Here is a 26,323-nt window from a genome sequence, read left to right on the forward strand (position 1 = left end):
GCCACCACTAGCAGGATGTAAAAGGACACTCAAAGACACTGTGATACAATTCCTGATTTTATTGTGAAACAGGGAGAGATTTAAGACAGATTAAGAACCTCTGGATTACTGTAATGAAAAGAGCACCGGTCCCAAGGGAGTACACAAACTGCAGTACTGAGTGAAAAGGTCATTATACATGTAACTGCATTTTACACCCAGTAGGTGCCTCTGTTCCAAAAGAGACCTTTCCCTTCAACTCAAAGAGGAGAGCAGTACAGTAGTTCTGTACTACTGTGCTATCTCACCAGCAGTGAGAGTTACATGCTTCTAACTTTGCTGAAAAATAAAATTGAATTGTAACAAATCCCTGACACGAGGTACTTTGAGCACCTGTGGGAAAACATCCATGTAAACAGCAATACGTGATACAGTACACTTTAAATAACAGACAAGACAAATCCTATGCCGTTCTGACATCATACGGAGCAGCTTTATGCTGAAGCTGATAAATACAATCATAATGCACGCTTTCTTGATTTCAGACACTCAGTTAAGCCACATAATTTGGGAAGAGAACTGTAAACATCATGCCTGCCTCACAACAGGATGGCAGTGTGTGAGCTCGGTGCGAGCTGTTACAGCAGGATTAGCATCTACGCCAACTAATTGCACTCAATGCATGATGACTGTCAGCGGCTGTGAGGAAAGGATAAAGCACCAGAACAGGAACCTGCGAGCAGCACCGAGGACGGAGATACTGCTTGTATCTATTTTTCAAGTATGTGAAGCACCTTCTCTCATAAGATCATCAAAACGTGAACGTTTTGACCAGCTTATTGCTTTTACTTCATTTCTTCCTCACGTGATAGAAGAGGGAAAGATGATGATCAGGCACAAGCACAGAATCTCCTTTCTTTCTCAGTCGCCAATATTGGCCAAAATTGTGTATTGTTTGAACAAGTTCCTCAGAAGAAAACTGTAGTTCCAACAGCTGCCAACTTAATGGAATACCTGCCCTTGTCTTCAACTTAGTAATCTTTTTTACACATAAGATGTTTAAGAAAAACACCCCCTAAGGTCTTAAGGAGAAAGTAATATAAAAAAAAACTGCTAAAGCATGATCTTGTTTCACCCTGTGCTAACTGTACCTGACACAAATAACATATCTGCAGATGGGTTTTTACAGGGAATACAGTCTTTCAATTCCCTGCCATATGAACTGTTCACTTGCTAAGCTTCAGAAGAAGAGACTAATCACAGAGAAGTGACTGACAAATGCCACAGATTTGAGAACCATTTTTCTTTTTTAAGGAATTCCAGTTCCTTTACACTGGAATTTAAGGGAGAAAGAAACGGAATGATAAGAACACCTTATTCTAAGACTAGAATACTTTAGGCCCTGTCCTGGGTGACGTGAATTTTCCTGACCAGTGCTGTCTCTGCTCCCTTAAACTTGACTATGGTCCAGTCACCAAATAGACAGAGCTCTCTATTCCTGCCCTGAAGTGCAAAGGAAGTCTTAAAAAGCACCACTTGTTTAACTGTGCATGATTAAAAGCACCACTTCATGTAAGATAAGGGTGCACTTCCATTTCCCCCTCTAGATATAAAAAGACTGTGAGATATCCAAATATTGATGCATCAATAAAAAGTATACTGCTGCTTTTACTCCTACTTTACAATTTATGGAATAAAATTAACGCCCCAAAAGAATCTTCACAAATGAGAAAGCAGTTTGTCAAAAACTGCAAGAAATGGCATACATTAAATATGAAACTCATATACAAAAAAAAGGGATTTTTTTTTTTTTTTAAAGTTTGGACAGTTCCTTAAAATTACCTAGTTCATTGATTTGAGCCTACCACACACTTACTTAGGACTATAATAAAATATCTAAGGGAGATAAAATATTATTAAAATGCTTCAGTTGGAGAACCGAGGTACCAATCTTGATCACTGCATTAAAACTGCAGCATGTATGCATAGCTGAGAAGAAAGAATTCTTATGCACTGCTTTCCTCCCGTTCCTGTGTCATACCAGCACTGAATTCTGGAATCTGGTCTGCAAAGGACTGCGTCATCCACTGTCCATTAGGAACTTCACCGAAAGATGACCCCTCACAGTACTGTGGATTGCTTGGTGCTGACAAACAAACAAAAATTAAGTACAGTTGAAAATGCAGCTGAGACCATCAGCTAAGACAAAACCACACAAAACCATCTAAAAAAAGATATTTGCAGTTTGCATCTTCCCTTGTACTTTTCAATACCTACTCAGACTGCAGTTCAAACTTATTCTTTTTCAATGCCTGCCTTTGGAGACCCAGATCATTCCCCCCGTTAGGTTTTCATCAGAACTTCTTTGAAGTTAAGGATGCCACAAATGCAAGTTAAGAGTCTGAACATTTAAACGAATACTTTACTTTGCAGTGTTTTCTGAGTAAAATTCTTCTTCTCAAAGGGACATTCCCTTTGACAAAATAGAGTAAATATAACACAAATTAAATTTTGCATTCTAATTGAGATTAGGAATAAAAACTTCAAGATACTGAAGAAGCTTACTTCTGCCATTATTGTTATTATTTTAAATTAATTGGTAGTATTTTGGGGAACAGAATTCCTAACGTCATAGTTACAGGTTGCCCAAGGAGGCTGTGGTTGTGGATGCCCCATCCCTGGAGGCATTCAAAGCCAGGCTGGATGTGGCTCTGGGCAGCCTGGTCTGGTGGCTGGTGATCCTGTACATAGCAGGGGGGTTGAAACTAGGTGATCATTGAGGTCCTTTACAGCCCAGGCCGTTCTATGATTCTATAGTTACAGCAAGGTTACTAGACTCATTCTTCTAGTCTTCAAACTGTTCTAACAGTTATTCTGTTAGCTACTCTAACACAACTGAATTACTCGGGTTACAGTGTTCAAATACTCCTCCTTCACTTGCCTCACCAATAATAGAACAGTTTCATTTACCATTCTATTACGTTGCTTTCCTTAGGAATGAAACTCATGAAGTGTCAAAAAGCATGACACGTTCATACAAAAGTGACTGCAACTGAAGAAGTTTACTGTGTAAGCCACTAGTTATATCTATTTGTCACATCCTATGAATCAGAGTTTGGGAAAACAGTTTGAACTGTTTGCAGACGATTGATTTTAAATAAGAGTAAATGTTTTTGTTTTTTTTTTTTTCCCCACCCGTTCCTCCTACAGAGACAACACATTCCCTCAGATATGTAAGAGTTTAACTGCTGCTATGCTTTAAATATATTGTACGAATTGTGGAAGTCGCTTAAAGGGTAGAAAATCGGAATGGTTATAAGAAGTTATACAGAATGGTTTAGAGAATGAATGCCCCGAGCACCACCCTTTACCAGTTCCATTTGAAGAGAAATTGCACTGTTCGCTTTCATATGGTGCACGATCGCAGTAAGCTCCTCCATATGCTGCTTCATAACCTGGATCATACTTTTCTTCCTTGACAGCCATCTTTTTAGCATCCTCTGCAGAGAGAATAGACCTCAAGTATTAAGAACAGAAAGTGTTCAAAGAACATTTTTACTAGAGAACATGTGAAAAAAACCATACATTTTATAAGATAATTCCAATAACCACTATACCTTGTGCAAGTTGTAAGTCAAACGTGTACTGCACTTCCTGCACCTCTGTGTTTGGTGCAATGCCTTTCAGCTGATCCCGTAAGTCTTTTAGCTTTATGTAATAATGAACTTTATCTTGCGCACGAGGAAACTGAGCACATCTTGCACTGGATGATGGCATAACATAGCACAGCTTAAGAACAAGAAAAAATAGCATTACTGATCCCTAATATTTAGTGCATCAAGAGTAACTGACAGTTAAGCTCATGTTATTGTTCTACTTTTTTGCACAAACATCCACTGATACCAAAGGTGTTTCTAGGAGAGAATAAAAGGAGTTTATTTTTCCTGTCCAGCTAGCTGTCTTGCCCTAAAGAGAGGGGCTGAGTATCAGCTGATGAAACAAAGACAATTCACACCACTCATTTACACACTGTAGGAGGTGATCAAATGTGTGCTACAATAATTACAAGCATAAGCCAGAGAGGGAAGCACACTGCAGAACTCTGTGAATTAGTGGAGCTCACAGCCAGAAAGGCCACAGACTACGTGATAGTATGCAAAAACCCAAATCCAGCACAAAAAGCATAATGAGTTAATAATTAGCCTTGCTTCTTGGCCACGTGTGCGTATGTCACACAACTTAACTGAAGTCAACTTTGGTGTTTCCATTTCCGCTGGCAGCCCTAGCTAAAGGCTTGAGTTTAGTTGAGAAAAAATCCCAACCAATACATTCATTACATAACAGTATTGATGAACAAGTACTTGTAAGGAGGGTTATTTATCATTCTTACAATTCCTTCAGAAGTACTGAAAAGCTACTTAAGAAGGAAGCATTTTATCACCAACAGTTCTTCAGGTTCTGATGGCAACACTCCACCAATAGAGAGGGACAGTTTAAACCACTTGAAACTTGAATCACTAATAATTTGGGATGGGTAGAAAAACACCCCAAAAGTTTGAATTGAAAAGGTAATGAAGCTCTGGAATGAGCTGCCTTGGAAGGTAATGCCGTTGCCTTTGCTATTAAGAACAAGTTAAACAAACCTATCTGTGATGATACAAAGCTGATCTTTTGGATACTTTCCAGCACCAGATGCCAGTGATAAACGAGTACCTTCCAACTGTAGATGCCTGTGATTACTGCACTCTTCATCAAACTGTTGTACTTTAAGCATCCAATTTAATTCCAAGCTGCAAACCAGCTTAAGATGACTGAGGCTGACTGAAGTGCTTGGGCATGCTCAGAACAGAAATGCTGCAGAATGTAAGCTCAATCACGGACTTCATATTTTTTTTTTTTTCCTCAGTTGTGGCTCCCAGCATCAAAATTCAGTAACATTAGCACACAGGTAATTGGACAGAGATAATCAGATGGAAGCAGATGACAGTTACAAAGACACACGTGTTTTATTAATTTTTTTTAAACACTCCACATAAAATGAATTAATCTACTAATCATAATACACTATTTCCAAAATAATATCTGCCAGTCTGATTAAGCTGTATAACAGACGTGCCTGAAAATTGCCCCATCTTTCTCTAATTAAGTAAAAGTCCTTCACATTCCTTGTATTTTGACATCACTGTAAGAGGGTGTAAGCCCTAAGATTTCATTAGTTTGGAAATGACCAAAAAAGAGTGCCCTCAGTACTTACAGTTTCTGTCTCTGGCACTTTGTGTGGCTGCAATCCAAATTCCAAGTTCTTAACCCGGATTCCGAAGACTTCCCTACTAAAAATTTCATAGATACCTGAAATGAGAGGACAGGATGAGTGGACAAAAAAGGCTACTAACAGAACAAATTCATTCAAAATTAAGATTCTCACATTTTCCATTGAAAGCTGCTATACGAGGTTTGTACTTCTGTAATTTCTGCATCAGAATTCGCCCTCCTTCTCGAAACTCTTTACTAGAAGAAAAAAAAAGAAAATAAAAGAAATTACTAAAAATTATAATAACAACCATTAACTCATTAACAAGTATGGTATTGTCCTATGTTATCCTGCCTGGAGAGGTCTTTGCTTCCAGGTGTTGTCCTTTCCACCATATTTGTAAATCCAATCCCATATTTATGTGGTAAGGTGTGGTCATCCATATGGTTCAGCTGTTCATTACTTAGACCAGACATGAAAAGACACTTCCCTGCAAAAGAGGAAGACAGGTATTCACTTTTAAAAACACACGACAGCAATAAAAACCACCACCACCAATAAACCTTTGGCTACCAAGGCACAGTAATGGAATACTGAAGGAAGAGTCTATGTTAATAGAGCAGGAGCTAATTTGGGGGAAACGATGTGACAAATACAGTAAGTTATCATAGAATGATATCACAGCACCATAGAATGGCCTGGGTTGAAAAGGACCACAATGATCATTGAGTTTCAACCCCCTGCTATGTGCAGGGTCGCCAACCAGCAGACCAGGCTGCCCAGAGCCACATCCAGCCTGGCCTTGAATGCCTCCAGGGATGGGGCATCCACAGCCTCCTTGGGCAACCTGTTCCAGTGCGTCACCACCCTCTGTGTGAAAAACCTCCTCCTAATATCTAACCTAAGCCTCCCCTGTCTCAGATTAAAACCATTCCCCCTTGTCCTATCGCTATTTGCCCTCAAGAACAGCTGTTCCCTCTTCTGTTCATAAGCTTTCTTCAAGTACTGGAAGGCCACAATGAGGTCTCCCCAGAGCCTTCTCTTCTCCAAGCTAAACAAGCCCAGTTCCCTCAACCTTTTCTTATAGGAGAAGTTAGTTTTCTCTTACATATTTGCCACTGCTTTTATTGCACTTGGCCTCTCTGACAGTATCCACTAGCATCTTAAAATAATATTTAACATATAAAAGTATAGTTTGGATAGAGTGTCAGTCTCTAAGCGCAGGTTAACCACACATAGTTCCAAATGGTCCAACACACTTGCAAATGCTTGGATTTGTCACAGCACGTATAACTAGTCTGCTTCTTGACAAATGAGACTATTAGATTAGCTCATTTGCAGAACACTGGGAAATAATACCTGATTTACTGGTCTGCTGGGTACCAGAAGTTTTTTGGCTGGAATATCACAGGGCTGCAAATCAGCCTGCGTGGAGTTCCCTATTACCACAGCTGGAATGACTCTCGCTATGCAAAACAGCATAGCTCAACAGAGCTTACATACAACCTTTCTTTATGAGAACATGCTGCAGAAAATGTTACTTAAATAGAAAAATAGGTTAAAAAAAACTCTGGAGAATCAGCTGTGCTCCATATGCCTGCTGGGAAATGGTAGTGGCTGCTGTTTTTTCATCACTTAGGAAGCTCACTTAGCAGAAATGAATACATGTACAAGGAAGAGGACTTGCTGAAATGTCTCCTCGGGAAAACACAAATAGTTTTGTTGTGAATTGATGCCTGCTGACTTCCCCTTGATAACTCAAGAACTAATTTGATTTTTATTCCTAACGTTGCACATTAAGAAGTTATGTAGTGATACAATCCAATAAACTGCATTTACTTGACAATTCAAAGCCTTTCATTTTATTCCTTTTTATGTGCACTATTTGTTAGAAAAAGTTATGGGATTTTAATCACTCTCAGAGTGCTAAAAGCAAAATCCCTCTTTCCACTCCTCCTAAAAAACCCAACAGCTTAATTAAAGTACCATAAGTTCTAACAGTTCTGCAAATGCCATAAATAAAGAGAAAACATACAAAAATGGTTTCCAGGTCCAGGGTAATGATGCCCTTTGTAAGCTGCCATCAAGCCAGGATTTATGCCAATCTGCAAAGCAAGATACAGCCCATTTTAATGATTGGAACATGGCTCACTGGTCAGGAATGCAAGTTACAGGAAGGAAGCCTATTCCACTCTCCGAAGTTACTGTCGATAAACAAAAGCACATCACTGATATCTTCCAGCATTGTTCAAAAACCTGGCAATTTTACAGTAGGGTTTCATTGATGTGCACTGTCAAAAGAGCAGCCTCCTAGCGTGCTTCACAGCCACTGCTGTAGCACTTCTGGTGAACTGTCAAGTAATGTTCTTTCATGACTGTGCATTAAACGTAAGTCTTAGACTTCTCAGCAAACAGAGTTATGTTACTATGATTCTTAACAGAAAATGCAAAGCAGCTGTGCACACAGGATGCACTTTAGAAACTTCATGGCAAGATCTTGCAAGGTGTAAGTAACACAGATAAATAACGAAGGAATGTAAATCACAACCACTGTGGCTGGATTGTAAAACACAGCACAGACCATTTCTACCTCATTCTGTAACTGCGAGTTACTCACTATTACGATGTCCAGATCGAAGGTTAAAATATCAGGTAAAGTCTTTGTCAGAAGCTCAGCTTCAGACACACCATTAAAACGATCCACTTTTCTTTTCACTTTAAAAGTATCTGTGATCTTTTCTTGTTTCCCTTTCGACTTGGTCGCTTTTTCTTTCTTAGCAGCAGGCTTCTTAGGTTGCTTTGGCTCAGTTGCTTTGGCTTTTCTCTTCCTTCCACCTTTTTTAACTTCTGAAAAATAGCAAATACATTTTTTGTACATTTCTAAGGCTGCAGCATGAACATTCAAACAGAATGAACTGCACTTATGACTAGAAAAAGACATCAAACAGAAACATGCCTACAAAATTCATGAAATTAAACAATTATCAGATGGATTTCAGTATTCCTGGCTCAGCTTGGGTGTCTCTATACCACTCAGAGGCAACTATGCTGACTTAGGATACGAACCAACAATAACCTCATGGCTAGGCTATGTTGTTTGCATCCTGCATGCAATGATCTTTTAGAGACAGTTTCACTTGTTTTGGAGAATATGCCAGAACATGCAAGTTTAGGTTCCGAGGAATGCTGAATTCTAGTCTACTATCTACTCCTCAGCCTCTGAATAGGTGAATGCATCGTTATAAATCATATAAAGTACTGAGGAAACTGACTTGCATACCAAAAGCAACAGGTCTCAGGGTAAGGTTTGAATTTATCACGACCACACAGGAACTGAACACTGCATCAACTGCTCACAGTTTCTTATGGAGGAGAATTTGAGGGTCCAGGGTTTACTTCTCAGCTTTTTCATTCTTTGGTAATAAATATTATTAAACAAATGCAATTAATCAATACTTTCTCAAAGACTAGCAAGAAAATGAAACCCAGCAGCTCCAAAGAAGGTGTTTACCGAGACAAGTACATATCCATATGTTTATTCCAACCAATTTCTAAGATTTTAGCTCTCTTAGCCCAATCAAACTACCTTTAGGAGGTTCCTGAGCAAGGTTTGGCTCTGGAATGCCCTCTAGAGTTGGCTGCTCAGTCATGGCTTCCATGGTAGGCGGCGCAGTCATCATCTGGTGGAACGGAAATGTGTAAAAAGCTTGAGCTTGCTGGAGATAAGCGTAATATCTTAAAAAGAGAGAAAACAAGAAGCATAAATCATCAACTATTTAGTAACGTAGTGATGTACCAAAGAGGCCGTGAACATCTATCTTTATCAAGACTGCCAAGCACCCACTCACATTCTCCAGCTACTCTATTAACCACGCAGTAAATTATTCAACTCCGTTAAGAAGTCCAGCTGCATGGCAGCCACGAGGTGCTGCTACACCCAACACCAACAGCCCAGCTCTCCCACGACTGCTATAAAGTAGAAGAACCACAGCAATTTTAAGGACAGCACAGAGCTTCCCTTAACACTGGGGAAAACTGTGTGTGGCCCACATTAGCCACGTCAACCGTCTATCCACCAACAGCTCACAACACAACTGAGTTGAAACATTCTCTTAATGCTACTTTGCGGGCACTTCGTTCATACGTTCTACTTCTATGCAAATACATTGAAAAGATTTCACAAACAGTAAATTTTCAATATTTTTATCATAACTCTTCATAAATGTATCAATTTTTAGGCATATAGAAATGAGGCCACCCTTGAAAAGGAACTGTTCTTTATCATGCAAAGGATGTTTAAGAACCACTCTGTCAATCAGATTTATGCCAGAAGAGCCCACGGACATGAGGACAGGATGCTAATTTTGAAGCAAACAACTGTCCTGAACCAGGGAGAACAAATCTGTATTCATAGAATCATAAAGACTGGAAAAGACCACCAGGATCACCCAGCCCAACCACCATCCCATGCCCACTGACCACGTCCCTCAGTGCCACATCCACACAGTTCTGGAACACCTCCAGGGACGGTGACTCCACCACCTCCCTGAGCAGCCTGTGCCACTGCAGCACCACTCCTTCCAAGAAGAAATTGTTCCTAACATCCAACCTGAGGTTTTCAACCCACCAAATTTCTTGGCTCAACTGCTGGAACTGTTCCATTTCATATAGAACATTCACACAGTTCCTGAACAAAACAAAACTGATGTTTGGATTTACAGTAGGGAGCACAGCTGAGACATGAAGAACATGGGTGATTGTGTAATAAATATGGAACAGAATCGGTTAGAGAAACATGAGGGGATCTAATTGGAGAAAGGTCTCTAACAAGATGCCTTCTTTCAAGACATGTTCTTATCATACATACTTATAAAATTCCCTTCCTTTAAAGGCTGTAAAATTCCCTACAAACCAGAGGATGGCTTGCAGGGTATTCCAGCCAAGTTCCCCAAATTCTAACCAGTAAGATGAAGGAGGGCCTCCCCCTTCACCTCTGACACTCATAGGAGTTTGTAGATCACTTTTTTTCGGCATGACTTCAGATCCCTAACGCCTTGCTAACGCCGAATGGAGCATTACGTAAATATTTCCAATTCAAAGTGGTGACTTAACTCGCTGCTTCGCGTCAAGATACAAATGAAAACAAAACAAAACAAAAAAAAAAGGCGAAAAACCACGTCCTCCACAACAAAACCAGACGTTAAATCACACACAATTCCCACCTTCTACACACGGATTCCCGCACCAACACGAATCGTTCTACACGCACAAGGATTCCCGACGCGCACTTCAATGCGCCAACCCCTCTCAGCGGTCCCCCAGGCCCTCCGCGGCCCTCTCACAACCCCGCGGCCTCCAGCGGCACCGCCCCGCCCGGGAGCGCGCTCACGTCAGCGCCGTCCATGCGAGACCCCCGCTCCGCGCTCCTTCAGGGCGAGGGAATGGGGGACCGCAACGGGGCAGCCCCGGTTTCGGCCCCGGTCCCTCAGCAGAGGGAAAAGAACGATAACAGCACAGCCCCGCGGCGAAGCTCCAGCACGGCACTTCCCCCCGCTACCTGCCCAGCTCCTCGGCCTCCATGGCCGAGCGCGGCGCCCCGCCGGCAGCCATCGGGCTATTGTCAGAGCTCCCCCCCACCTCCGATCCCCACCGACCTGCCGGGCAGCCGCGCGGCACGTGACCAGCACCGGCCAATGGCAGCGTGCGGTTGGGTAGTCGGGGGAGGGGTCGGCTGAGCAGCAACCGGAAGTTGCGCGTGGGCGGCCCGGAAGGGTGACGCATTTCCGGCGCGCCACTTGATGGGAGGCGGTAGGCCGCCATGCCCGCGGGTGTGCCCTGGTCCACTTACCTGAAGACGCTGGCTGCCAGCATGCTGGCCATGTTCGCAGGAGCCGAGGTGGTGCACCGGTACTACCGGCCTGACCTCGTAAGTGCTGCCGTAAACTAAATAATTTATAAAAGGTAACGGAACCTCTCTTTCTGTCACCAAGATGAAAAAAGCCTTGACAGAAATTTCAGCTGGTGCCTTGAAGGTACGCTGCGCGTCGTATCGAGTGGCCAAGGGCAGCTTTGTGCCTTTAAACAAACCTCTTTCTCCTCCTTTAATTCAAAGCGTGCTTTGAAATTTGAAGTCAGATTTCGAAAAGACAGTAGGTAGATGTTGAAGTTTTGTTTGTAAAAATTACTGTGGTCTGGGAGATGCAATGACAGCTGGACTCGATGATCTCTGGAGGTCCCTTCCAACCCCTACAATCCTGCGATTCTGTGATAATGCTGTCTCTTGCAGTGTTTTTGTGATGGCAGTTTTTCTTCTTCCACAACAGTGACATCTTTCTCTGTTTTTAACAGAGTATACCTGAAATACCTCCTAAGCCTGGAGAGCTGAGAACAGAGCTGCTGGGTCTGAAAGCAAGGTCAAAACAAGCTGAAACATCACAGCATTGACTGCAGTTTGCTTTTTGCGTTTTGAGAACTACTTAGGTTGCTCCAAAAGTAATGCTTATTTATTTCCATGGAAACAATAACTGATACAAAAAACACTTTAAGAGTATGTGAGCAAATTCCAAGCTACAGAAATGTCTCTCCACATAGTTGCCACCATTAGTCAATTTGTGTGCATTAACGGATGGAGGCACTCTTCATTTCATGGTGTAACAGTTGTGCGTGGCCATTGGGAATGCAGCTTGTCGTTCATGTTGCCATTGCTACTGCTGAAACACAGCACCCACTGCCTCACTGTGCTGACATCCACTGGTTGGTCTCCTTAACAAGCATTGATGAATGTCACTGAGTGCATTTTTTTTTCCACCTGGAGGAATTCAGTGATGCACCTTTGCTTCATTCATACTTCCACATCAGATGCCATTGCCAGATTGTCCCTTCTGCTGTCCTCTGTTATACGGCAACGAAATGTAACGAGAACACTGACAAGAAGGTTCAAGCTCTACTGCTATACCCCCAACATCCCCCTCTGACATCATGGACCAACATAATGGCACAGGAGGCATTACTTTTGGAGCAGCTCGTATAGGACAGCGAGAACATTTGGTCAGTTCTCTCAACTGCAGAAGTCCATATGTGAAATAATGAAGCTTTTCTTCTTTCTTGAAAGCAGAATTATATGCAGTATATGCTAAGAACAAACAAATACTGTTAAAAGTGTAATATGTTGTATACCAAAATCTGTATGATTAATTTTGATTTGCAGTGTAAATATTCTTCGGAATAAAAAAATGTGAACTTGTGCTTGGCCAACTCTACTGGAGTTTGAAGCTTTTAAGCTGATGTTCTTGATTTCAGCTGGGATAATCTTCCTGCTAGCTGCTATAGTGCTGTGTTTTGGACTTAAGATGAGAATAATGCTGGTAACAGTTGCTGAGTAGTGCTTATTGCACCAGGTCCAGGACATTTTGGCTTTTCCTGCTGCACTGCCAGCAAGAGGCTGGGTGTGCATGAGAAGACATGGCCAGAACAGCTGCCCCAACTGGCCAAAGTGTTAGTGTTCAGTTTCTCAGGAAGGTGTTACACATGCTGGGTCTTGCTCTGATGGAAGTGGCTGAATAGTTCACGACAAATGAAGCCCTTAATTTGCTTTCATACACAACTTTAGCTAGTAAATGCTTTTACATCAGTCTATGAGTTTCTTTGCTTCTACCTTTCCGATTCCCTTCCCCCATCTCACTGAGGGGTTGTGAGTGAGCAGCTGCACTGTGCTGAGCATTAAACCACAACAGCTGATTAGCAAGGAGAACAAGTTAAGCCTATGGAAAAGTCAAGTTCTATGGCCAAGCATAAAGTCCTACTTGTTCTTCTGTAGTAGAACTCCAGTGAACTGTTGGCATTTCCCACCTCTGTAGACTACAGCTCAGTTCTGTTCAGCATAATCTAGAATGTAATACAGAAAAATGTTACCATGATTTTCTAAACACGAGTTTCTTTACTAAGAGCACACAGGCCTCCTAATACTGGTTAACTGCCACAGCAGCAGCTGCATTGGCTCTGTATTACTGACAGAAGGTCTGTTTTGAGCTAAGAGGTTGTTTCAGTTAAAACTGAGTACACATTTACAGATTACATTAAAATTATGTGTATGTACTCCATTATGTATTATGGCTGCTTTTGATAGCCATGAATATTCAGAACTCTGAAACAGCAAGTACAGGCTTACTGTTCAGTCCTCACAGTCTCTCCACAAAGTTCTTACACCCAGAACTCAAAAAAAAAAAAAAAAAAAAAAAAAAAAAAAAGTACAAACTGAATATGTTGCAAAGAGGGTGCACCCACCCCTTTTTGAATGGCTCACAGTAGTAGGGGGAGGTTGGGGATTGCTTTCCCATGAGAAAGGTACCTAACCAAGGCACAGGGTCATTTGCAGTTCTCACTGAGGTTGGACTCAGGAAAGAAAAATCACAGGCTGACTGCTGACCCATGTGGCTAGGAGGCAAAAAGTTCGTTAACAGCTTTTGACACAGCACCTAGTTCTTTATAGCACAAGATCTACAGCTGTTGTGTTTTAATGTCTATTCCAGCTGTGAAGCATATGGTATTTTACATATGCTTGTGTAAGGTGGGATCTGTTTTCCTAATGAAAGAAGCTTGATGTATAGTTCTTCCCTGTCACACAGCTGTTTACAGCTAATGATCCAGAAAAGCAGCTGAAGGATATTTATTCTCTCTTCCCCCATGGAGTTCATCCTGCAGCCCATGCTACACATCACTAAAGCAGTTATCTTCATCAATGAAAACAGCATAAAGAAGGTACTAATTCTATCTCACACACCGAGTTCAAGTAAAATCAATCTAGAGGAAAACATTTTACTAAGCTCAGTTGCAGTGGTACTTCTTTCACTGCACCTAAACAAAGGCAAAGAAGAGACTGACGCTGCTCACCTCAGCACATTTGACAACAAAGGAACAGTTTATTGAAGAAAATGAGGCAGTTCAACAGTATTTTGTTGCTATTCTAGCTAACAACATTTTCAGTTATCCCTTTAAAGAATGAGGATTTACTAAGCCTTACCCTGAGTTACACTGTCAGACTATTACCTCCATCGTTATGCCACTGCCTTACAGCACAAGATGCATTCTACTTCAGATCACAGGGCTGCAGAAAATTTAATCACATCCATTCAGCTCTTTTTCCAAATGGCTCCTACTGCTAGTGGAAATGGAACAGCGTGGTGTACACTCTAGCTCTGGGGAAATCACCGTCTTGCATGCCTATCTAGTAGCAGCAAAGCTGTCTCTATACCAAGTTCCAACAGCAGCAGTGGCACAGTACAACTACTGCAGGTAAAGAAATGGCCTCAGTATGACTGCAAAGCTTTTTCCAGCAGTGATGCCATTCTACAGAGTTGACAGAAATAACTAAAACACCCCCAAACCTTAACAACTGCATGCTTGTGCCTATTAACAGCAAACACCTGTCACTCAAGGGCAAAGAAAGCATCTGGACCACAGCCATGTTGCACATGATATCCTCAGATGGGGAAGAAGCACAAAGCATGACTAGGAAGTGCTCTCTTTATTATTTCTAAAATGCAATCAGATTGGGCACTCTAGAACCCATCAATGCAATGAGAACTTCAGCCATGAAAAAAGGAATTAACAAATTAAAGTAGCCAGACAATCCTATAATTCTAGTAACATGTTAGATTTCTGAGCTCAGTAACAGACATACAGTAGGCCTGAGCCAGTTGCTGCTCAGGCTGGTCACAGAAGAACATTTCTTACACATTAATGGATGTTTGATTCATTTTTCAAGCTGTAACATTCCAGATTCACAAAGATATTTTTTAGGAAGCAATAAATCAAAACCTCAGAAGCAGCTGATTGTTACGAAAGAGCACAAAATGAACTTGCACCTGACATATTAAGAGGACCATGCCTTAAGAGCTGCTCAGAGGCAAACTACAGTTGATACTGTTACCTGCTGGAATGGCATTGGTTAAGCCATTCAGCTTCCTGTACCAATATTTAACCGTGTACTTAAGCCACTAATGAGTAAGCAAGAAAATAACAAACAAAAACACTCCTTTCACTCAATAAATTAAGCTCCTGTACTAGCATCAAACAGCATACTTTAATAAAGTCTATACCTCTGAGTAAGTCCCAACTCAGTAACACCACACTAGTATATGGTATCTATACTTATTACATGGAAACAGCGTGCTTGGGCAACAGAGAAACCTAGTGAAAGCAAATGGAAAGACAGAAAGCAATCTCTTCAGCTTATGGTTTAGATGCCTCACCTAATTACAAATTTTACTTCGATTTCAACTCAAATTTTACTCTTTCACATGCCTAGTTAACAGCTCTACTTGAGAATCAGTTCTCTTGTAGAGCACTATTATGAAGTATTTTCACAGAGGAAGGCTAGTAAAGCCAATGTACACACTGTCCACCAACCCTGTGAAGGTGTTTCAAAAGCAGAGGCACTAGTGAGAGAATGTAGTGCTTTATCTAACCACATAAAGCTAATACAATGTATGTAACAAGGTGGTGCCCCCAGCTCAAACTCTACATTTCACAGTATTTCATTTGGTGTCAACAGATTTAGCTTGCATTAAATTAAGTACTTACAGTGGTTTGTCGCAATAGTAGAACAAGAATTAAACTGCCAAGAACTTCAACATTAAAAAAAAGAGGATAAAGTAGGACTACTGTAGCTGTTAGGAAAGCTACTTGAGTTAAAGGCAGGGTTACTACAGTGGAACACAGTATAATCTCCTGGACAGACAGCCACATCCAGTTGCTCTTCAGACCCTTAAAGGAAATCACTTTTGCTGTTCTCACCAGTGAAAGCTACCACTGCCTACTCTGTAAAGTGCAATCAAGTCACACAATCCATTACTAACTGTATTTTATATTTGTTTCAGAAAGCCTGCTACAACCAGCTTACAAAGTTGCTTTTCCACAAAAGATAAGCTTCAGTTCCAACACTATTTTTAAACACCCCACCACATGACAGTAGTTATGCAACTTCTTAAATATTTACTCTACCCAGGTTTCCATACAGCTCCCAGATACCAAGCATGCTTGGATGAACAGTACAACAGGCTGATTAATGCAAAACCCTGCCTTCAGCATACACTTATGGAACACACAGCAATCAGGAGGGTGGCTGTGCCAGTGTGGAAAGGCATGAGGATGGCAAACTAACAGTTGTACAAAGGACCTGAACACTTAAGACCATCCCTTTAATTCTTGTGATACTGTGGAGGATGAACTAAGGTAAAATTTAGAGGTACTGGTGTTTGGGAACATTTTATTTTGTACATGACAAGATTTTACACCAAGTCAGTTAAATAATACAAATTTACATTCGTGAGGAATGTTTTTTTTTTAGAAAAGTCAACTTAAAAAAAAAAATCTCCTTTGCCCTTAAGCCCCATACCATCCCTCAACCTTTTACAGTGGAAAACCAACCAAAAATCTAATTTCACATCCTCTCTTGACCTCCCAGTGCAGGACAGTAGGTGAGTGCAGTTTACAGTTCGTCTTTTACATCTGTGGATTCCTGTGGAGACAAAACAAAGAATCAGAACCTCGCTTTTTTAAAGTGCCAATGGTTACAAGAGCTGCCTCACATTCACTACCGTTGACACTTTTCAAAGCATTAACAATGCAACTTTTGAAGAAAACATATTCCTGTTCGAATGATTGAACATCAAGACTTGGCTACTCTAAGTGGAAAAAGGCTACTTTTATTCCAGTTTGTTCAGGTGTCTGCAGCAGATCTATAGTTGACTGTTTATCTTCACTAATTTCTTCACTACTTTTCAGGTTCAATTAGTACTCTTAATAGCCCCATTCTACTTGACTACAGCACTGAGAAGTTCAACTACTTCCAGTCAACAGTCAGAAACCTTTGTGTAACATGCAAGTAACCTCATCCAGTAAGTAGAACGCAGAATCACAGAATCACCAAGCAGTGACAGTACTAAGGGAACAATGCAGTCCTAATACTATATAATTCCCTTATTACTGTCATTTCATGTTATGTAACTGTGAAAATGCAGTTCAATAGCATCAAAACCAATGCAACAGCTACAGTAAGTATAGTTCTTCAAGTGTACTCTCAGGTAATCTGACAGCTAATAGTAGCTGAATGTCTCTAACAGCTTTGTATTTGTGCTGGCAAAAGACAAAAGTTACAGCACTCTTCCAAAAGCAACTTCAGCCAGCACAAAGAGTTGGGATTTCACAGTGACTTTAAAATTCATGTCACTGAAGAACTAATACTGGAGAGCCCAGCATAACAAAATATTATTAGAACTACAGACATAACCCAAAGTCAAGGCAGCACTGTTCTAAGTCTGTAGTGCTGTTTGAAGGATTTCAAACCATGCACTGTCAGTTTATTAGTATTGCCTACAAGCTATGGAAACCCAACAGGTATCAGGAAGGGGATCTGCTTTTTTCTTCAATTTGCTCTAGTATTGAATATACCTGATTATTATTATTTTTTTTTTTACATCAAAATTTATTAAGAAATGAGAAGTCATTTGTGCCAGAGTTTCTCACGAAAAATCTGGAGAACCCAACACTAACAGCCACTGTTACAGAAGACCAAATGAAGAAAACTATCACTGAATAAAATTGCATGTGAGTATTAAAAAAACAAGTTGGACTTTAGATATTACCTTCTGTGTTTCACTGTCTTCAGCATCAGCATCCACCTCTTCTTCATCTTGCTCTGCCTCCTCAGCAGCATCTTCGGGCTCTTCAGGTTCCTCCTCCACCTGGAGAAGGGGTCACAAACATTTTACTTGGTATTCAGCACCTTCTTTGCATACAGTGTTTACTAGTTGCAGACAAGCTAAACACAGGCTATGCAACTACTGCCAGTTTGTAACACGTCCCACACTACTTGAAGGATAAACCAGGTTCTTTTCAGCACTGATACATTACCACATTCTCCCTGGTAGGATACCCACCATATATGTTCCTGCACAGCATCAGAGGAAGACCTATACCAATGTCTGCATTTTTCCATCAGTAAAATAATTAACACGTTTGGCCTCTAATTTACTCCCATAAAACCACCACGTAAAAACGTGGCAAATACTTGAAAAGCACAATGGAAAAGCAGAATCCGGAACTACAAAGAGGATACAAACATGAAGTAGACTCATCACCTTTCCAGTCAGGAACTTAACTGGGCTCCTGAGCCCACATCAGGAAACTAGATAGGTGCTCATCTTAGAAAACAGATTTTTAAGCCTGTTATCATCTGCAAGTTGTATGCAACCCAACTAACCTTTGCATCCAGATCAATGTTTAAACTCAAACGAAGCATCCTTTCTATTCTGTCTCCATATTCCTTTGTGTCTGGTAACATATATCCTGATCTCAAAGTTGCAGTTTCAAACAACACCACTGCAAGATCTGAAACTGTTTTGTCGTCTTCATTTTCCTAATGTGGAAGCATCAAAAAGAAATCACAAGCACACAGTTGTTAATTAAGCTGTACACAGCTATGCAGGCAATGCTTCACACTACCGTTGTTTGTTTACCTTAACTCGCCTCAGCATATCTTTGATCAGTGGATGTCTGGGATTTATTTCAAATGTCTTCTTCTGGCTAGCATAGTAACTGCAAAGAACAGAAGTCGCATCACTAGATTTTGAAATATCAGGCCCAGCTACACCTTTAAGCCCATACATGCCAATGACAACCACAGTAACAAGTTCACCTCCCCTATTATTAGCTAAACACTGAAAGGCATTGGAATTCTGATAAGTTTTTGCTCTCATCATCAAATGAGATGCAAATACCACTGATGAGCCTTGCTCAGAAAGCAGTTCTACATATCAGGTTGTTAGGTGTTGCAACCTATCTGTAAGTGACCTTAAAATCATTGAGGATCATCTGAATCAGATGGAAGCCTGGTGAGATCCCACCAAGCAACGAAGGCCATCAACTACTTTTCACATCTGCTGCTACGTAACTGAAGCTTACTTTGTAGATATGTCCTTCCCCGTTTGGTAAGCTTGAGCCTTCATGATTCTTTCCATGTTACCAGACCATCCATACTGACTAGCCACAAGTGCACATGGAGACTGTGTTAAACGTTGAGAAAGCACAGCCTTTTCAATCTGCGGAAAACATTTTGTATTAGCGCACAGCACCACTCTTACAAAGCAAAAACTCAAGTGTACTCACTTCAATGCTTTCTGAAAACTCTAAAATGTCATTCTAACTTACCACCTTCCCCAAATAAGTGCTTAAACACAATCATTAGAGAAAACAATTGGAGAACAGAGACCTTACTGCCAGCTCTATGTCCCAAGAATTCACAAGGCACTGTACTTTACTCCTAAATGTACAAATGCGAATTTGTCATTTCCACATGTAACATGACATTTGTACCTTGTCCTTTAGAGCTTTGTCTTTCATCCAGTTCAGGAGTGGTTCAAATTCCTTCTCCAGGGCTTCACGACTCTCCTTGGACTTTTCACTTTCCTCAAACTTAACTCCTTCCTTCGCTACATTCTGAAACCTCTTGCCATCAAACTCTGGCAGAGCCTGAATGCAATATTCATCTACAGGTTCAGTCAGATAGATTACTTCATAGCCCTTTTTCAGAAGGCGCTCAACAAACGGTGAAGACTCAGCCTAAGATGAGAACAGATTCAGATGTCAGTTTAACAGTGTGGATACCAGCAACTACTGGGAACTATACATCTATTTAATGAACATTAACACAAGGGAAACTGAACAGCAGTGGTAATATAAGCACAGAATAGCCACATACACAGCAAATACAAAAAGCTCGCTATTCATACTTTGAAAACTAAAGCTGTAACTTCTTTCCCTCCTCACGTACCTCCTTTCTGCTGGCACCTGCCATGAAATAAATTTTGTCTTGCTTCTCTTTCATTCTTTCCACATATTGGTCAAGGCTTGTAAGGTTACTTTCATGATGGGAAGACTGGAAGCGAAGCAGTTTAGCCAGCCTTGTACGATTGGAATGATCCTCAATAACTCCAAGCTTTACATTAGTACCAAACTCTTTCCAGAACGTATCATTGTATTTTTCTTCTGCAATTTTCTTGATCATATCAAGAGTTTTACGAACAAGCTTCTTTCTGATCACCTAGGGAAAGCAACAATGTCAGGTTATAGCAATAAGAACCCTCAATTTGGCCTCATCACAAATAATGGTTCAAGACACTATTTCCACTTTAAAAGTAAACAGAATTAGTCTGAACAAAGCTTTGGCTTCTTATACAGTCAGGAATGTGAAAGCGAAGTATTGAAAACTAAATTAATCAAGCTATTTTTGCCTCCTAAATCTTGTCACCGATTTACTCATTTTAATTTGGTCCCTTATTAAAATCAAAGATATCTAAAACCATCTACCTTACCTTTAATAACTTATGCTGCTGAAGCGTTTCACGAGATACATTCAAAGGAAGATCATCAGAATCCACCTAATTGAAAGAGAAACTTTTTAAGTATAGCTAGCAGCCTTTGGATTAAAAAAACACACACAGATGGAAATAAGGTTTAATACTTACAACACCTTTAACGAAGTTAAGATATTTGGGCATCATGTCATGGAAGTCATCAGTGATGAACACTCTTCTAACATACAGCTGAATTAAAAAAGAAAAAAACAATTATGACTTTCTTCATTTTTAAAGACAAATCACAGCTATAAGCATTAGCTTGCCTTACCTTAATGAAATCACTTTTTTTGGATCCATACTCATCAAACAAGCCACGTGGAGCAGAATTAGGAACAAACAAGATTGATTTGAAAGTTACTTCCCCTTCAGCAGTAAAATGGATGTAAGCCATTGGATCATCATGTTCCTGTGAAGAGAATTTTTTTTTTTTTTAAATCCATGTTCACCAAGTATTGGCAAATCAATACTCTTCTATCCATAACATGTCACATGTTGCTGCACAGCTAACTGTACTTTGTGAAAACAGAACTCTAAATTCAACTGGGTTACTCACACAGAACTCCAAATTCAACTGCGTTACTCACACAGAAGTGTGAGACCTACCCCACTTCTGCTTATAAAAGCCAACCATAAAGATAACAATAGCTCAGTAATCAATAGCTCACAACATGGATCTTAGCATCACACTGTATTTACATGCAAAGACAACGTGCCTTTCTTTCACTACGTACAACATGAACATCACCACTCTCTCAAACAAGATGGAAAATTAATTTGTCAGTACTTAAGTACAACAGTAAGCTCCACACAGGTTGTATTACCACCACCTACCCCTCAGACCTCGGTCAGCATTATCATTCCACTCTCACCAGCAGTAAACTATTCCTTCAGAATAATCTCAAGGCTTTAAGCTCACCTTGGAAAAGGTTTTGTAAAAAGCTTTATATTCATCCTCTTCAACTTCTTTAGATGGCCTCTGCCAGATTGGTTTTATGTCATTCATGAGCTCCCAATCCCAGACGGTCTTCTCAACCTAATTAAAAGCAGAGTAAATACTCATTCTCAATTCAGCTTTTCAGTTAAATGAACTTCACTAAAGCTGAAATTGTTAACAGCATTGTTTATTACTGTATAGTTTATTAACAAGACAATGGACTGGGTATTCCTATTTGAGTGTACACATTAGTCTGAGCGCAAAGGAACAGAAATTAAACCCATACTTCAGTGTAGCATGTGTGCATTTTACACTCAATTAGTGCAATTTCTGTTCTACTGCCAGCCAGTAGAATATATTCAAGCTAGTTGGTCAGTTCACTCAAGTCTACCTCTCATTTCTAGCAGTTCACTGCACAAACTCTCAAAGATTTAGAGTTAATTCCAGGACTACTGCCTCACAAGCCTATTGCCACTCACTTGTCTTATTTTCACACAAGTCTGATTTACCATCATCCTCCCCACAACGTCAGCTTCATGAAAGCTCCCCAGATCTCTGTCTGTTACAAAGTTCCTCATCTCAGAAAGCTTACCTTCTTAGTTTTTGGTTTCTTCTCTTCCTCCTCCTCTTCAACTGCAGCTTCATCATCATCTGTTTCTTCTTTTTCCTCCTTTGCTTCCTCCTCTTCAATTGGTTCTTCAACAGTCTCTGTCTAAAGAGAAAACTGGAAGTGAGGAATGTTTAGTTTCCTACCAGGTATCTTCTAGTATTCTCTCAGAAAGCTTATCTCAGCACTAGTTTAACTTGTGCTATCTGCCCTCCCACAAACATCTGTCAATAGACAGCTACCTTTTTTCAGCTGCATTTTTTGTGAATGCATGCTATCCTGCAGTACATTGGGAGATCGCTGTTTTCAACTTTCAAGATCTTCAGCACGATTTCAAGTTAGCACTATACCAAGAAAACATCCTAAGAACAAGCCTAGAAGTTGGAAGGCTGCCCTTAGTTCAGAAGAACACCTAAACATGGCCCTGCTTAAAAGCTTAACAAGCTTCCAGCTACTAAACAAAGCCAGTGGAAGAAACATCTTTTGTGCAATCTTGCTTCTTTTGCAGCACTGAGGCACAGCAAATCAAAGTTCAAATCAAATTTGAAATCTGCAATTTAGTAATGCATTGACTTTTGGACAGCATCCAGCTACTAGAATACTAGTCAGTTCTTTCTTCCCACTGATTTTAAAACACCTGAAGAAAAGAAGAGTCAGGAAACAGACCAGTAAGCATTCTGTATGTAACATGCTTTCACTCTCGAAAGATCAGGCCCTTGAAGGCTGTGATACACAGCTCTTAGCATACAACACTTTGTTAAATGTGCTTACCTTGCTGCTCCACACATAGATGGGGAAGTTTATGAACTGTGAATATTTCTTGACTAGATTTTTAACGGTGTCCAACTCAAGATAATCAGATGCTTCTTCCTTTAAGACAAGGCTGAAGAAAAATAAAAGTTAAAAGGCTGAACAAGTACTTTCAATTAGTTTTCCAAATAGGGAAGGAGATGCATCTCCCCACTGTTGCAGCTATGCTGATTGAAATTTATACAACTGCACTACTCAATGCTCAGCTGTCTCTTAAAAATACAGCCTGTATTTCTTACTACTGCAACCAAAAAAGAAATATTCTGATGCTCATACGGATCTTGATGTATTCTCACTGACTTCATCTGGAACCAGAGCACCACAATGAACTTTTTCCTGCCAACAAACAGCACTGTAACACTGTAACTACCTACCACTGGTAAAAAGTCCTGAAAATGATTTCAGGTTGGAGTCCTAGAAGGCCCAGATCAAACTGATTTACGTGCTCATAAAAAAAAAATAGGAAAATATAAAAACTACACCTAATCTGAAACTTGCACTAGCACTCTGATTACTATTTATACACCACAATCACTTTCCAAGAGGAAACTCTACAACCACTGCAGAGATTCTGTTGTATCACAACTTCACAACTGCACTGAGAAACTAAATCTGCAGGCAACTGCAACTGTTTGGAACCGCATGCCAACAATTAGTTGTCAAGGTGTTCATTGTTTTCTTCACTCTATTAGATGGAATGAAGAACTGTATTAGTGCATTAACACTCCACCTTCTGCATGCAGCTAGTAGTTTGGATGTTTCTATTCAACTGGAAAAAGCTACAATCCAAGAACTGAACAACACACGTAGTCACAATGCTAAAGTCACCCACGTATTCCAGTTAAAAATAATTCTTGAAATCCAAGGAAATCTAATACTTACGTTATGGTTGTGCCACGTCCCAGAGTATTTCCTCTTGGATCATCAATCACAGAAAACTCATTTGAATCTGACTCCCAAATATGTTGGGTATCATTGTTGTGCTTAGATGTGACAATAACTCTGTCTGCTACCAAGAAAGCAGAATAAAAGCCAACGCCAAACTGGCCAATTAACTCAGATGTCGACTGGCTATCATCCTGCATTTCAGTCATCTTATTTAAGAATTCACTTGTACCAGACTTTGCAATGGTACCAAGGTTTTTAATCAGCTCCTCTTTTGTCATGCCAATACCCGTATCTGTAACATGAAGCATGTTCTTCTCTTTATCGCACTGAAAAAAATAAAAAGAGATAGTGTGACTTCATTTTAAATCTTAAGACAGTGCACCAACTGAGAAAAGAGTGAAGAGTGCTAGCTCTTCAAACATGTCTGCCAGCGAAAGCTACTATTATCCAGATAGAAACAAGAGTGGTGTTTGATAAAACTTATCACTAGGGTCCTGATGTAACACTGTTAAGCATTAAACTGAATAAAATAACCATGCACCAACTTTTTAGATCCCTGTCAGTGCTCTTCAGTGAGAATATCAATAAGGAATTACATAACTAACATTTCATACCTTGATTTTAACAGTGAGTTCCTCATTACCAGCAAGAGCATTTTCATCAGTCAAGGATATTAAGCGTATCTTATCCAAAGCATCTGAAGCATTTGAAATAAGTTCTCTCAGGAAAATCTGAAACAAACAAGTTGTCAGGAACTCAAGAACACAAACAGTTCTAACAGCTCTAACGTGATAAAGATACTAACCTCCTTGTTTTTATATAGAGAGTTAATAATAAGCTTCATCATTCTGTTAACTTCGGCTTGAAAGGCAAACTTCTCAGATTTTTCTCTGATTTCTTTGATCTGGGATGCATTTAGGCCATCTAGCTGGATAGCTTCTTCCTCTCTGTGAGAATAATGAAAATCTGTCAAACAGCCATAGCTATGCAAGTTATCATTAGTTTCATGACCTGGCAACAGCGATAATAGTCTAGCTAAGGCAAGAACAAGATTCTTAGCCCCTGACAGTGTAAATATGGTAAAATTATACGAGATTTCCAATACTAGCTGTCCTCACTTGCATATCCACCATCTCAAACTTGAGCAAAAACCCACGTATGTGGCTAAGATTATTTTACTTAGAAGAAATTCAGGTAGAAACACAGGTATGTCACAAGGACTGCAATCCTCAACACATGGTATGCTACACAGGAGCTGAAGTCATTTATAGGTACAGAGTTTTTCAATCAACAAGCACATAGATGACACCACTCATATTCTTATACAAAAGAATAGCCCTCTGTCAGTTTATGCAACTCCCACGCAGCTACTACAATGAGACAAAAAGCAGAATATTTCTGAATCCAAGCTCTCAAGCTTGCCTTTATATAGAAGCAACAGCTCTTTCCTCAAGTACTGTATTTCTCAGAACTAACTAGACTTAGTTTAGGAAAGGCACTACACACCCCTCCACTCCAACCTTTGAGGTTTTATGCATTGCTGATGCTGGAACTGATCCTCTGAAAGCAGGAGAAAGCCTTAATGCCACAAGTAGCTTAGCAGCACCCCTGTTACCTACCTCTGAACAACTTCATCATCAGTTCGGGACCCTTCTCTGCTTTTACCCAGATCTTCTTCCACTGTCGCATCCACATCCACCTCCTCAGCGGTCACCGAAGCTGGATAAAACGAACAATAATGAGTCCGGTCCCAGCTCTGCCAACACCTGCACCCCATCCCCGACGTGCCCGCAGCCTCGCCCCCCAGTCACGGCGCATGAGCCGTGAGCGCCACTCCCCTCCCCCCGCTCCCCTAAGGCGCCTACAGCGCCGGGATGGAGGCAGCGTCGGCTCTCCCGGGCCCCAGCAGCCCAACTCTTTTCCCGCGGCCTCCTTCCCCTCAGCGAGCGGCGGGCTAAGTACCGACCAAGAGAACCCCCTATAGAGTCCCCTCCCCCTACCCGACACTTCCAGAAGAACTACAACACTTACCGGCCAGGAGAAGCGCGCACACCAGAGCCAGCGCCCACGTTGACTTCATGATGCCGCGGCCTGCAGTCACCGAGAGAAGAACGGCCCAACGCGCCCTGCCCTGAGCCGCACAACCCCACCACAACGCCTCCCGCACCGCCGCCGAACCCGCTAGAGCGGCCCCGGCCCTCCCCCTCCGCCTTATCAACGCGCCCCGACGGAGGGCGGGGGGGGTTCTTCGCGCGTGGCCAATGGGAGCGCACCACGCCAAACACGCAACCAATAGAGAACGCTTGAGGGTGGGGCTTGGAGCCTTCACCGCCAATCGTGGATTTCCATGTGCGGTTTCCTGCGGACGGAGCGTGGCCGGCGTCGATTGGCCGGGAGGAGCCACGCTCGGCCAATCGTATCCGGGGAGGGGGGGTTTA

At 41.1% G+C, this 26,323-nt stretch overlaps 3 protein-coding genes across 5 annotated transcripts; 1 reads left to right on the forward strand and 2 right to left on the reverse strand.

The window, feature by feature from the left end:
• Window positions 1–44: 44 nt before the first annotated feature.
• Window positions 45–10,949, reverse strand: TDG (thymine DNA glycosylase). Of its 3 annotated transcripts, none has more exons than XM_042837999.1 (10): window positions 10,885–10,949; window positions 8,817–8,965; window positions 7,848–8,077; window positions 7,266–7,335; window positions 5,585–5,720; window positions 5,405–5,487; window positions 5,234–5,328; window positions 3,597–3,768; window positions 3,351–3,479; window positions 45–2,125 (listed from the first exon to the last, which is right to left on the reverse strand). In XM_042837999.1, the coding sequence occupies exons 2-10, from the start codon at window positions 8,908–8,910 to the stop codon at window positions 1,986–1,988; spliced, it is 1,149 nt and encodes a 382-aa protein (XP_042693933.1). In that variant the 5' UTR covers window positions 8,911–8,965; window positions 10,885–10,949; the 3' UTR covers window positions 45–1,985. The 3 variants fall into 3 exon arrangements, with proteins under 3 accessions (XP_042693933.1, XP_042693934.1, XP_042693932.1); XM_042838000.1 differs by having other exon boundaries at window positions 8,817–8,910; window positions 10,885–10,908; XM_042837998.1 differs by lacking the exon at window positions 10,885–10,949 and adding an exon at window positions 10,788–10,868.
• A 73-nt stretch (window positions 10,950–11,022) lies between these two features.
• Window positions 11,023–12,008, forward strand: CUNH12orf73 (chromosome unknown C12orf73 homolog). The gene is made up of 2 exons (XM_042837852.1): window positions 11,023–11,156; window positions 11,579–12,008. The coding sequence occupies exons 1-2, from the start codon at window positions 11,049–11,051 to the stop codon at window positions 11,672–11,674; spliced, it is 204 nt and encodes a 67-aa protein (XP_042693786.1). The 5' UTR covers window positions 11,023–11,048; the 3' UTR covers window positions 11,675–12,008.
• Window positions 12,009–16,479: 4,471 nt separating this feature from the next.
• Window positions 16,480–26,045, reverse strand: HSP90B1 (heat shock protein 90 beta family member 1). Its single transcript, XM_042837910.1, has 18 exons — window positions 25,917–26,045; window positions 25,505–25,604; window positions 24,691–24,832; window positions 24,500–24,616; window positions 23,880–24,211; window positions 22,959–23,070; window positions 22,173–22,292; window positions 21,563–21,679; window positions 20,915–21,052; window positions 20,755–20,832; window positions 20,602–20,667; window positions 20,061–20,330; window positions 19,604–19,849; window positions 19,193–19,329; window positions 18,748–18,826; window positions 18,492–18,647; window positions 17,875–17,973; window positions 16,480–16,748 (listed from the first exon to the last, which is right to left on the reverse strand). Exons 1-18 carry the CDS (start codon window positions 25,963–25,965, stop codon window positions 16,719–16,721), a joined length of 2,388 nt encoding a protein of 795 aa, XP_042693844.1. The 5' UTR covers window positions 25,966–26,045; the 3' UTR covers window positions 16,480–16,718.
• Window positions 26,046–26,323: the final 278 nt, after the last annotated feature.

This window comes from Centrocercus urophasianus, unplaced genomic scaffold (assembly GCF_019232065.1).
Source record: "Centrocercus urophasianus isolate 14NV4802_14NV808 unplaced genomic scaffold, USGS_Curo_1.0 seq_73, whole genome shotgun sequence".
Classification (NCBI taxonomy): Eukaryota; Metazoa; Chordata; class Aves; order Galliformes; family Phasianidae; genus Centrocercus; species Centrocercus urophasianus.